General features: G+C 45.7%; 1 protein-coding gene across 1 annotated transcript; it reads right to left on the reverse strand.

Annotated features, from left to right (window-relative positions):
- Window positions 1–283: 283 nt before the first annotated feature.
- Window positions 284–13860, reverse strand: CHTOP (chromatin target of PRMT1; the record flags this gene model as incomplete). The annotated part of the gene is made up of 7 exons (XM_080692970.1): window positions 13770–13860; window positions 9916–9997; window positions 8053–8206; window positions 7331–7414; window positions 3875–4061; window positions 2860–2997; window positions 284–489 (listed from the first exon to the last, which is right to left on the reverse strand). The coding sequence occupies exons 2-7, from the start codon at window positions 9978–9980 to the stop codon at window positions 284–286; spliced, it is 834 nt and encodes a 277-aa protein (XP_080549096.1). The 5' UTR covers window positions 9981–9997; window positions 13770–13860.
- Between the last annotated feature and the right edge of the window lie 244 nt (window positions 13861–14104).

Below are 14104 nucleotides of genomic sequence, written 5' to 3' on the forward strand. Positions count from 1 at the left end.
GAGGTAGGAAGTGCTCTACCCACAAGGCCAACACATTCATGTTCAAAGTAAAGTTTGGGAGAAGGGGGGACCCCAACCAAACCAAAGAAAAAAGGGCTTCGTACAACACAGTATCAAAAGTAAAACACACACACTAAACGCACAAACTGGCGGCAGGTAAGTCCATGTAGCCTATTATAATAGGTCCTTCCAGCATCAGTCAGGTGTCTTCCCATCTGCTATCCCAAGGTTATTTACAGCCGTGGTGACTTGAACAAGAGTCTCTCTCAGGGGCAGGCGGGCTTCAGTCGTTGGTCTCAGGATCTGTCTGGGCCATGTAGGCGTCCAACTCTGCATCCAGGTGTCCCTTAGTTTTCGACATGTACGCATCTAACTGGTTGTCCAGCTGCTCCTTAGTCAGCGCAGGGCGAGTGAGGGCGCCTCTGCCTCGTCCACGGCCTCGGCCTCGGCCTCCAAAGCCCCCTCTTCCCCGACCTATCATACCCCGACCTGGCCCAAGGGGGGAAAAAAAGACAAGTTACACGTAGGTTTAATGGACGCTATACTAAGTGCCCCTTAAGAGTAGTGGGGCCTAGCTGAGAAAAGCTGAAGGGCAGGGAAAAGAGGAGAAATTCAGAAAAAAAGAAAACACACTGGGTAGAAAGCAACACATGGAAAGCACACATAATGAATCCCTTGTTACATGCTCATCTCTAAATGCTACTTAAAAAGTTTTTATCCCATCAACAAAGGAAAGTACTTAGCTGACTTTTTAAATAGAACTTAAAAAGTTTACCTCTCCTAAGACAACCCACTGTAAATTTATAACTAAAATGCATTATAGCCAGGCATGGTGGCCCACACTTGTAATTCCAGTTCTTGGGAAGCTGAGGCAGGAAGATCACAGATTCGAGGCCAGCCTCAGCTACCTAGTGAGACCCTGTTTCACAATAAAAAATAAAGTAGGGCTCGGGGTGTAACACAGAGATAGAAAGAATGCCCCGGGGTTCAATCCCCAGCATTAAAAAAACAAACAAAAAACCCAGCAAGCGGAGTGGTCACCTGATTCAGTAATGCAGGGAGGCAATACAAAGGGTGCAGGAGTCAAGTGTGAAGTGGAACGCTGTCAATGGAGACCCTCTGGGAAGCTATCTGCCCCTAAATGATGAAAACGACCCCATGGTTGTCCTAAGACTGAGGAGTTATTTTTACACAGAATCATGTGGGGAGATGAGGAAAAACACTGAGTAGCCCCAGCCAATGCTCTCTCTGATTTTAGTCACCTTAGGACAACTGTGGTTATCTGAGAGGTAGTTTCAACTCACTTAACAAAATACACCCAGCTGAAAAGCTACATTATCTAAGTCTTTCCCACCATGGTGATGTCTCTTGGAAACCAGGCCAACATAATTTGGAAGCAGTCTATTTTATCTAGAAACCAAACTAACTTGTACTTCACTCAATAAGCCAAGTAGCATAAAATGGGAGAGAAAAAAAATAAGCTTTCACTTATTCTCATTTTTTCCCTTTCATAGTTAACATTCCTTGGCAACCTTAAGGTTATAACTTACGGAAGACCCGCTATGTGCTTTAAAAAGATCAAAGCAAGTATATATATGGACTTTAAGATAAATCCCTCCCTGAGCGGGGATTGTTGGGTGTTTCTCACTAAGCTCTACGGCAATCAACTCCAATGAGATTTAGCATTAACACCACCACTGCCACAGAGCTCTTTTCGAATCTGGGCCACGAGTCACAAGGTCTCAAAGGTAAAACTATCAACAAGAGCCAGTTAGTTAACTAATACCACTTCACTTTCTACTTGACCAGGAAAACTGTCCCTGGCTCCCTATGCACCACACTGCACGGTGAACTGGCTGGTGTCAGTCTATGCCCAGCTCCAAGTCTCACCACTCTATTTATGGCTCACTGCATGGGAGACTCCAAGGCCTCACCATGCCAGGCACGTGCTCTACAACTGATCTACACTCCAGCTCTTACCACCATTTTTTTTTTTGGTGGTACTGGGGACTGAACCCAAGGGTGCTCTACCACTGAGCACCCCCTGCCCTTTATTTTATTCTTTATTTTGAAGCAGGGTGTCACTGAGTTGCAGAGGGCCTAAGTATCTGAGGCTGTCCGCAAACCGCGATCCTCAGGTCTCAGCCTCCCGAATGCTGGGATTACAAGCATGCACCCCCACGCCTGGCTAGGCTTTCTAGTTTTGAGCAAGGTCTTGCTACTGTTCAGGCTGGCCACAATTTGTGATCCTCCTCCTCCTCAGTACCACTGCACTTGGCTCTCCTGGCCCTCACCTCTCCATTATTGTCCATCTCCCTCCTTCTCTATTCTTGTTTTCCCAGGGGTGTTCTGCCTGAGCTTTACCTCCAACCTTGTTTTATTTATTTCGAAACAGGGTCCCACTAAGTTGTTAAAGGCTGTCTTTGAACTTGCAATCCTCCTGCCTCAGCCTCCCAAGCACTGGGATTATAGGCATGCACCACGCCCAGCTTTCTCTATTCTTACCTAATTTAAACTGGAATTTTGTGCCTTTGGGGTGGGTATGTGGTGGTGGTGGGTCAAAGTCAAAATCCCAAACGAATCATTTTGTTATTTTAATAATACAACTTAACTCTCTAAGAGCCTGGAAGACGACTGTATAAAATCTGGCTCTCTAACATGTACCTGACTGGTTCTTAGAAGAACCAGAAGACTTTTGTACTACCAGCATGTGAATCTAGGAAATAAGCCAGTTTCAAAAAACAAAACAAGACAAACAAACAAGCCTGCCTAGGACTCGAAGCTATGCAGAAAGGTGGCTGAGTTTTTAAGGGAGGGAAGTAAGAGGGAGCTACTCTCTGAAGTTGGGAGCTGACTAACCTCTACCACCGATTCCGCCACGACCCATAGCTCCACGCCCTAGGCCCCCTCTCCCAGGACCTCCACGACCTCGAACACCACCTCTTCTTAAGCCCATTCGGGGAGCTACGGCTCGTCCGCCTCGGAGCAGGTTTTGACCTTGGAGAGGAGGCATACAATGTATATGCAGGTAAATCCGAGAAACAAAATAGATTCTAACCAAAGGAAGGCAGTGAGGGTTAAATGAGAGTAATTCAGTTAATTTTTAGGCTGGGTGGGGAAAGCTGCACACTGGGTGTGTGAACAGAATAAGCTGCTCATTATTCCAAATGATTCAATAATTCTGATCACAAATGATCTTTGAAAGAAGCTGGGAGTTAATTATGTACATATATTTAATTAATAACTGCTGAGCAATCAGACAGATGCCTCTATTATGGTAGATTTAAAAATAAATGCCATGGTCCCTGCTCTCAACACATTCTTGTAGGGGCAAAAGCTATCCAGGAAACAGTGTAAGAGTGTTCAAAATGGAAGCAATTGGCAAGTGCTACAGGTCAACCTGTCCACTCTTTCTTCCAGATCTGTTTCATCAGCACCAGGAACACAGAAACGTTTAGTTATGATCTAGGCCAAAAGACCCATTCACTTCATTTCTTTCTGGTGCTAGGATTTGAACCCAGAGCCTGATGCTTGTGCATGCTAACCATTCGTTTCTTAAGACTCATTTCTAGAACCTGAATGTGCTTTGATTCAAGCAGCAGCAGTAGCAGCAGCAGGGTGTTTTAATGGAATGGAGATGACATGAGTTACCTGTTGCTACGCAGGTCATAGCCTTGCACCACTGCACATTATCAGAAAAGGAATGGTATCGATAAAAGACATGCAGCACTATTAAAAATGTGATTTCAAAAGTTATTAAGTACATTAATACAAATTCAGTAATAAAGATGTTCAACAAATGTGCCCATAAGCAGCCCAAGAGAAAAGGGGAGGGGCTAGGGCCCCACAATTACCAGGCACACACAGCACTGACCTCGGAGCGAAACCCCGCCCCTAAGCAGGGTTCTGGTGGCGCGTCCCCCACGCAGTCCTCCTCTGGGCAGGCCTCTCTGGACTATGGGCAGGCCTCGTCCTCCAACTGCTCCCCTGGCCAAGGCACCTATGGGCCGGCCTAACCGGGCCTGGATGTTACTCTTACCCAGGCGCTGCTTTAAGCTCTTCTGGAAGAAAAGGGTTGAAAGATTGAGATCAAAAAGCAATCCAGTAAAATTTGGCAGCTTCAAGTGTAGAGAAAAAGCAAGTGAGATGCTTTGTGTGGAGGAAAATAAAACCTGCAGTGGGTATCATAAGGATCCCAAAACCGAAACCTTTGCCTCAGAACATGGAGTAAAAGAAAAATTCTGATCCCAAGTAGAAATTCCAAGAAGCTTCAGTATGGTCCAATGATATCGGCATCACCATAAATTACCTCACTAATTTGGCTACAGAAGTCACATACTGCCAGATGGAACTAAGTTTTAATAAGACTGCTTGCTGTTTTTGAACCACAGGATGACAATGATATGACTTAATTCATACCTGCCCAAGGACTACCACTGTCTTCAAAGGCTTACTCAAACACCACAGGAAGTTCATCACACTCAGGGCAAAAGTTAAATTCTAAGTTCATTTGAATTCTTGTGACTTAAGAACAAGATTGATTTTCAGTCAAAGAGGCCAGTGTGCTCCATTTTTCCTTTGAGAATCTATCTCCAGACGATCCACTTTTTACCTTAAGATGCAAATAAACACAAAAAGTCAAACTTCCTTTCCTTAAATTTCTTAAAAAACCATAATTCCATGTCTAGCCTTGCGAACAGCTCCTAAAGCCAGTATGATGACTTTTAATTCAAAATAAACACATAACTCAAATTATCTCCACAGAACCAGCCAAACTTTTTAGAATTAAGAAGGTAAACCAGGCACACACTTGTACTCCCAGGAGGCCGAGACAGGATAATTGCAGGTTTGTGGCCAGCCTTGGAGTGAGGCCCTCAAGTAAAAGACCTGTTTCATAATAAAAAATAGAAGCCAGGTGTGGTGGCACACACTTGTAATCCCAGCATTCGGGAGGCTGAGACCAGAGGATCGTGGACAGCCTCAGCTACTTAGTGAGGCCCTCTGCAACTTAGTGAGACCCTGTCTCAAAATAAAGAATAAAAAATAGGGCAGGGGAGTATGGCTCGGAGGTAGACTGCCTCTGGGTTCCATCCCCAGACTCGCCAAGAAAAAAAAGAAAAAAAGAAATAAGAAAGGTGAGCTATAACTGCAGAGGACCACATATGAAGACAAGGATATACTTTACCAATTCATTTTATTTTATTTTTTGTGGTCCTGGGGATTGAACCTGAGGGCACTGTACCTCCAAGCTATATCCTTAGTCCCATTTTTTTGGTTTCTTTTTCCGAGAGAGTCTCACAAAGTTGTGGAGGGTCTAAGTAGCTGAAGTTGGCAGTGAACCTCCATCCTCCTGTCTCATCCTCCCAGGTACTGGGATTACAAGTGTGTGCCATCATGCCCAGCTACTGTATCAATTTAAAATAATCTGTTCCTTTAAGAAAAATCTCTAAAGATCCCATCTCAAAGAACTGAATTTTCTTAAAGGAAAAGAGGACAATATAGCCTTAAAACACAACCAAGGCTCTAGAGCAAGCCCAGTTTTCCATAAAGTCATCAGTTACTATGAATGAAAATAAATTTTATGTACCTTCAGGCTCCATCACAAGAGACCCTGGGCTATCACAGCCCTCAAGATGCTGTGAGGCATTAACTTCCTAGCACAAAGTCCCAAACTGCTTCTACTTAGCAGGGAAAGGCACCGAACATGGTGCATAGGCAGGTACAGCCAATCATAAGGAGCTGTCCTGTCACTCCTGATTAGTACACAATTACTCTCTTTTTATGCAGGGCCAGAGGTCAAATCCATGTCCTCATGCATGCTAGACAAATGCTCTACTGCTGAGCTATGCTTCCATTCTCAGCCCACAATTATGAGATCACAACTGCATTCTCTAAGTTCTGCATGTCCAGTTCTCCTGAGCTTTATCATTTAGGGAAGAACTGTGAAGTCCTGAGAAGTTCTTCTCCCCTCCCCATCTCTTACTGCCACCAATTCTGGCCTCCTGACCTTGATAAGGACACTTATTGTTAACTATACCGTTTGGATTCCACCTCTTGATCTGTACTGTAAAAGCTAGCCACTAGTCACACGTAGCTATTTATTTACTCATTTTTTGTGTACTGGAGGCTGAACACAGGGCCATTCTACCTCTGAGCTACACCCCCAGCCCTATTTCATTTCCTATTTTTGAAATATGGTCCAAGTTGCTACGGCAGCCCTCAAATCTGTGACTTTCACGTCTCAGTCTCTTGAGTACTAGGATTACAGGTGTGAGCCACAACACAGTGTTCATATATGGATGGCTCTTTACTTTTTATAGTACTGGAAATGGATTAAACCTAGGGGCATTCTCTCTCTGAGCTACACCTCCAATCCTATTTTACTTTATTTTGAAACAGGGTCTCTTACTAAGTTGCAGCTGGGAGTGCTAGCCAGGTGTGAGGGCACATGCCTGTAATCCCAGTACCTGGGAGGTTGAGAAAGGAGGATCAGAGTTCAAGGACAACCTCAACAAATACTGAGACTCTTGTGAGACTGTTTCAAAACAGATATAAAGCCGGGCGTGGTGGCGCACGTTTGTAATCCCAGCATCTGGGAGGCTGAGACCGGAGGATCGTAGTTTGCAGACAGCCTCAGCTACTTAGCAAGGCACTCGGTAACTTTGTGAGACCCTGTTTAAAAAAACAGGGCAAGGGGTGTAGCTTGGAGGTCGAATGCCCCTGGGTTTCATCCCCAGATCCGCAACAAAACAAAAAACAGAAATAAAATAGGGCTGGGGGTGTAACGTGGCGGTAGAATGTCCCTGGGATCAACTCTTTAGTAACACCCTCTATCGCTGAGTGCTGGTGGAGAACCTGCCCCCAACCCTCAAGTACCGGGACCACAAGCATGCACCACCAAGCCTGACTCACATGGCTATATATATATAAAAAGCTCCTCCATCACACTAGCTACTTTTAAAGCTTTCTTCAGCCCCATGACTAGTGCCTACTGCAGACAACAGATATTTCCATAAGCATCCAAGCTACTGGATAGTGCTACTCTAGAGGTGATTGCACAGCCTGTACCTATCAGCTGCTCATTGAAACGTCCTTTGGGATGACCTGTCAGACTTTTTCAAGTTTTATTTGCTCCTGAAAAATGGCGGGGCCTTTTGCTTGCTTACTTTCCTGGATTAGGGACGATCTATTGCTCCAAGGCTTAAGGTAGCTGAAGCAGAAAGCCTTGTTTCTGATGAGTGAGCCCAGTGGTTCAGTGGGATGGGACAGTGTTATATCTAACTGCTACACTTAAGCACAGCCATGCAGTGCTAACAGCTACAGTCCTTACAGTTGCATGGCACCGCCCTCCAGTCGCCCAGCCACAGGTTGGACATATCCTTCCACAGCCAATGTCCGGGCTCGCATATAAAGTCTATGAATAATAAAGAGCAGGTTTTATTTCAGGTCTGGAAAAGGTTTACCGCTTACTGAAAATATGAAAGAGAACCCACTAACGCTTTGACTACTCAGTACTCTTGCCCCGTTCTGACCAAACTTTAGGTGCTGTGAAGTGAGGGTCGCTCTGCACTTTCTACACTTCAGCACTGAAAATCTCTACGAGCACTCGCATTTCCTCTGCTAGGAAAGAACGATTATCTTCCTAGTTTGTACTAAAACAGAAAGCTGCTTTCCTTCTCTTTTTTGGCCAAAATACTGGGAACTGAATCCATGGCCTGGCCTCGCACTAGCGTGTGTTCTACCACCGGGCTTCACCACAGCACCAAACTTTCTTTGTAGGAAAAAAGAAAAAAATCTAAGGATTGAACATCAGATAATACAACACAATCAGGCCACAGAGATAGCAAACTCCCTAAAGGGGAAAACACCCCAACAAAAATAAGATAATAAAATGTTACTTATCCATACCTGACAAAAGTGGAATTCTCTGAACTTCTTCAGAGAAGTTTCCGCTTTGGCCCTGAGCCACTCTGTAATCGTCCTCAGGTCCTGACAGCCTCAGGACTGGCAGACACATCAGCTGCTCCAGAGCATCAAGACCCATTTCCTCACCTGCTTCAGTTTTAATGCTGCCTGGACAGAGGGTCTATTCTCCATCTGCTGGGCCAGTCTTCTGTTTCTGGCACTGGCTAGCTGCTGCTGTTGCTGCATCGAAGCCCGAATATTCACTGGCATCGGCTGTTTGTTCTTCAGCATATTAGTAAAGCTTCAAGGTCGAACAAAATGGATGTTTAAATAAAAGCTTTATTACAAAACATTTATTGGCATTTTCATGGCTTGCTAGACCAGGAGCTCCAGATCCCACGAACTTTTAAGTAAAGTGGTACGTTTAGATCAAGGCTGATGTGGGTTAAAGACTCCTCTGTTTCCATAAACTTGCAAGAATCAGAAACTCAGAAATGCAGCTAAGTGCAGCACATTCAATAAAAAGTGATAACAAGGGCTCAGGTAACGGCTCTTAGAGAAGTGGAAAGTATGAGAAACACACAACACGCAGATACGACGAGAGACAGAGACACGCAGCTTCAAAGACAAAGAAGCGAGCCGAAACCCCGGGGACTCAAAGGTTCACTTGAGAGCACCCATGAGGAAGGGCTAGCACACCTTCAGAGACCATGGAAATTAGTGTGTCACATGTATTACTTAGTTACAGGTGAATAATTAGTATGCCACACTGAGATAAGTATGCTTCAGAAGAAGCAAAAACAGACATTAAATCTCTTGACTTTTATTTAATGGTACTAGGCATCGAACCTACAGTGTTCTGCCTCTGTGCTACAATCCCAACCCTATTTTTTAAAATTTTGAAATAGGGTCTAAGTTGCCAAGGCTGGCTTTGAATCTGTAATCTTGTCTCAGCCTTCCAAGTACTGGGATTACAGGTGGGCACCACCTTGCCTGGCTCTTAAGTTTGAACACCATTCTGATTTAAAAAAAAAAAAAAAAAAAAATATATATATATATATATATATATATATATATCACTGGCCAAACACACTGGATGAACAAAACTCCAAGAGGTAAAAATTTACTTTTGAATACCTTAGCATTTGGGGGTGTGTGTGTGTGTGTGCAAGTGGGGTACTGGGAATTAAACCCAGGGGCACTCTACCTCAGAGATACACCCCAACCCATTTTTATTTATTTTGAAACAGGGTCACACTAGGTTGCTGAGGCTGTACTTGAACCTGTGATCCTCCTGTTTCAGCCTCCCACATACTGGGATGACAGATGTTGGCCACTACACCTGGCTAAATACATTAATATTTCTTAGTCTCAAATGATCAGCCTTTCTATCTCCAAGCTAGGACTTTTGAGAAAGATTTAAGAGCCTGTGAAAATTATCTTTATTATTCCTGTCTTGGTTAAGTTTAAGAGTATGAAAGAGAACAACACAACTGTAAAAGAATCCAGAAGAACAATGAATGAAAAAGCAGAATGGAAAGAGTGAAATGGAGCAAAGCAAGTGCCTCTTACAAGGCCCAGGAATGCCATTCGAGGGCCTTTGGACATATTCACACGGCTTGCTACCTGCCTCTTACAGGCCAGACGCAACACTGCTGGCCTTGGACTGGGCAGCAAGCCTCTTGCAGCCAGGGTATACCATGCCACCATGCTGCACCACCCCTGTATCAATGCAAAAAACTTGAAAAGGGAGGGCGTGAGGAGTCTTTTTAAAATACATCCCACCAGATAAATATTTCAGACAGCTTAACATAAAAATCTACTGATAAGGGGTTTTGTAACAGCTGCCCAATTGGTTCTGTGTACCACATAATAAGATGCGACTAAGAACAGAGGTCTGTAGCCTTCTGTTGGTATTTAGCTTACAACTGGTGTTTGTGCACTGGACCCCAGGTCAACGTAAGTAATGCTTTCTTAGGAAGGAGCTGAAGTTGCTGTTGGCTGCCTCACCGCTCATTTAGAGACATCTTGGTGGTGCTTTTTAGCACAACTTTCGGTGCTGACTGTGCAGCCATCTTCAAATCCCGAGAATCTACAAAGGACAACATGTAGGATGAGCAAATCAAAATGATGACCTTCTTATTTATATAAGAGACAAAGCCCAAACCAGTGACGAATGGAAAGGTCTACCACTGCTGAAGATCATATTAAAGCCCATCGCAAAGCAGGGGCTGGTGGTACTCGCTTGTAATCCCAGTACTTGGGAGGCTCAGACAGGAGGATCTGGGTTCACGGATAGCCTCAGCCACTTAGTGAGACCTTGTTTTCAAATAAATAATTAAAAAATAGGGCTGGAGATATAGCTCAGAGGTACAATGCCTCTGGGTCCCATCCCCAACACCACAAAAACAAAACAAAAAACACCTCATTGCAAATGCTGGAATTTGTATGGCAGTTGCTCCAAGTCATTATTTTTTTTTCCCTTGGTGGTACTAGGGGTGGAACCCAGGGGCTTTCTACCTCCAGGCTACACTCCCAGACCTATTTTATTCTTTATTTGGAAACAGGGTCTCCTAAGTTGTTGAGAGCCTCACTCAGTAGCTGAGGCTGGCTTCGAACCTGTGCGATCCTCCTGTCTCAGACTCCCAAGTGCGGGATTACAAGCGTGCGCCACCACGCCCGGTTATTATTATTTTTTTTTTTTTTTTACAGTTTAAGAGTCTGGCTTTAGCCCATTATGGTGGCACAGGCCTGTAATCCCAGAACTTGGGAGGTTGACACAAGAGGATATAGCAAGTTCAAGACCAGCCTTGGCAATTTAATAAGCCTCTTAGCAGCCTAGCCAGACATTTCAAACGAAAAAAAAAAAGTGCTGGGGGTGTAGCTTGAAAACAGAATGTTCCTAGATTCAAACCCGATTACCCCCCACCCCCATAAGTCTTGTGTGTGTGTGTGTGTGTGTGTGTGTGTGTGTGTGTGGTGGTGGTACCCGGATTGAATCCAAGGGTACTTTACCACTGAGCTACATCCTCAGCTTATTATTGTGATACTGGAGATTGAACCAGGAGACATTCTACCTCCAAGCTATACCGCCAGCCCTATCCCTATATTTTTCATTATTATTTTATGGTACTGGGATGGAACCCAGAGGCTTTCTACTTCAGGCTACAATCCTCTACCTATTTTATATTTTATTTGGAAACGGTCTCACTAAGTTGCTGAGGCTGGCTTCGAACTTGTGCAATCCTCCAGTCTCAGCCTCCCAAGTGCTGAGATTACAAGCGTGCGCCACCACACCTGGCTCATTCTTATTTTGAAACAAGGTCTTACTAAGTTGGAGAGCCTCACTAAGTAGCTGAGGCTGGCCTCAAACCTGTGATCCTCCTGTCTCAGGAGGATCCCAAGTACTGGGATTACAAGCAGGCACCATCACCATGCCTGGCCCCCAGCCTATTAAAAAATATATATTTTTTATTGGTCCTATGGATTGAACCCAGAAACATTATACCTCAGAGTTACACCCCTAGCCCTATTTTTTATTTCTTATTTGGGAACAGTCTTACTAGGTTGCCTAGAACCTTGCTAAATTGCAGAGACTGGCTTAAACCAGTAATCCTCCTGTCTCAGCCTCCCAAGTACTGAGATTACACCAGTGTACCACACCTGGCCCTTTTTAAAAATTTTGAGACAGGATTCCACTAAATTGGCCAGGCAGCTTGGAACTTGTGATCCTCCTGCCTCAGTCTCTCTTCCCAGAAGCTAGGATTACAGGTGAACACCACCACTCCTGGCAATGTGGCTTTTAACCTAGACCATCTTTTTGAACCTTGACTCCGTAAGCATTAGCCAAGGAATGTTAAAAAAATACAGATCTAGAACAATTAAACCACAATCTTAAACTGGGTGTGTGGTGGGGGAATACCTGTAATCCCAGTATTTGGGAAGCTGACACAGCAGGATGGCAGGTTTTAAGACAGTTTCAGCAAAGGGACTCATCAACCAGTGAGACCTTGTTTCAAAAGTAAAAATAAAAAATAGGGCCAGGAGTGTAGCTTGGAGATAGAAGGTCTCCAGATTCAACCCCCAGCACTCGAGGGGGGAGGAAGCTACTTGTAAGCTTTCAGTGTGACGTTAAACTTGGGCTCACTGATCTAGAGAATACAGACACGCCTAATTTCAAAATTGGCTCTCAACTCCAAAATCAAGTTAGGTGTTTTAGCAAGGGGTTAGGAAAGTTTCCTAAATGAACATTCCAGCTGGGCTTGGTCTGTAATCCCACTACTTGGGAGTCAGCCTCAGTAACAAAGGCTCTCAGCAACTTACTGAGATCTTGTTTTCAAACAAAACACAAAACAGGGCTAGGGGTATGGCCTGGAGGCAGAATGCCCCTGAGTTCCACCTTCAATATCACAAAATAAATACCAAAATAAACATTCATCTAGGAGTACAGTGTGTGTGTGTGTGTTTTACTGGGGATGGAACCCAGGGACTTTCTACATCCCAGCTACACTCCTAGACCTATTTTTTAAATATTTTGTTTGGAAGCCGAAGGACTCAACTTGTCAACAGCCTCAGCTACTTATTGAGGCCCTCTGAAACTTAGAGAGACCCTGTTTAGAAAATAAAGAATAAGCCAGCATGGTGGTGCACGTTTGTAATCCCCACACTTGGGAGGCTGAGACAGGAGGATAGGAGAGGTTCGAAGCCAGCCTCAGCAACTTAGTGAGCCCCCGTTTCCTAATAAAATATAAAATAGGTCTGGAGTATAGCCCGGAGGTAGAAAGCCTCTGGGTTTCGGGTTCCACCCCCAATACCACCACCCCCCAAAAAAGAATAAAAAATAGGGCAGGGGGTGTAGGTTGGAGGTCGAATGCCTCTGGGTTCCATCCCCAGACCCGCCAAAAATAAATAAATAAATAAATAATAAATTAAATTTGGAAACAGGGTCCCACTAATTATTACAAGCCTCACTAAGTAGCTGAGGCTGGCTTCAAAACAGCATGATCCTCCTGCTTCAAGCCTCCCAAGTACTGATATTACAAGCCACCACCCCGGGCTCCCAGCTCCCTCCTCTCTTTTTTCTTAAGGTACTGGGGATAAAACACAGAGACATTCTACCTCCGAGCTACACCCCAAGCCCATTTTTTATTCTTTATTTTGAAACAGGGTCTGAATTGCAGAGGACCTCACTAAGTAGCTGAGGGCTGTCTACAAACCATGATCCTCCTGTCTCAGCCTCCCAAACGCTGGGATAACAAGCGTTTGGGCCACCACGCTCAGCAACCATTTTATTTTGAAACAGGGTCTCACCAAGTTGCAGAGGGCCTCACTACTGGCCGCGAACCTGCGATCCTCCAGCCTTTAGCCTCCCAAGTACTGGCATGACCAGCGTGCACTACCACGCCCGACTTGCGGGTACAAAATTTAATATTTTTGTTGCGGTACTGGGGGTGGAACCCAGGAGCTTTTCTACCTCCGGGCTCTACTCCCAGACTTTTATATTTTATTTGGAAACAGGATTTCACTAAGTTGCAGAGGGCCTCACTCAGTAGCTGAGGCTGGCTTCGAGCCTGCGCGACCCTCCTGTCTCAGCCTCCCAAGCGTGGGGATTACAAGCGTGCGCCACCACGCCCGACTTGGGGACACAAAATTTAATCTCAAAAGCCACCGTCAGGTCCTTCAGTCCCTTTTTTGGGGGACGATGGAGCCGAGGCTGGAAGCCAAGGCCGCTGCACACGGAGCCGCACTCTGTTTTGAGGCTGGGCAGCCGAGGCTGGCTTCGGCCCGCGATGCCCGCGTCCCACGGCTGACCACAGAGACCCCCACCGGCCCGGCCGTCCTCCGCCCCCTCCCCCGAAACGCACCGAAGGAGACGGACGCCAGCGCTGCTCCCGGGGCTGCCAGCACGGCTGCGCGGCGGGCCGGGCCGGCCGAAGTCGAGCTGCCGGCGGAGGGGCCTGGGGTAACCAGCTGGGCGGCGGGCTGGACGCGTCAGCGCTAGGCTACGGCGAGGTTCGCTGGTTCGCTCTGGGCTGGCTCTGTGCCTCCGGCCTGCCCTCTGCTGCCTTTCGCCTGGGCCACCACGGACGCCACCACCAACTCCGGCTCGGCGCCCAAAACAAAATGGCCGCCACGCCCCGTGCGGAGTGGGACCGGCTAAAATGGCGTCGACGCGCTTACGTCACGCGTTTGGGTGCGC

Source organism: Muscardinus avellanarius, assembly GCF_963383645.1.
Source record: "Muscardinus avellanarius genome assembly, chromosome: 3".
Classification (NCBI taxonomy): Eukaryota; Metazoa; Chordata; class Mammalia; order Rodentia; family Gliridae; genus Muscardinus; species Muscardinus avellanarius.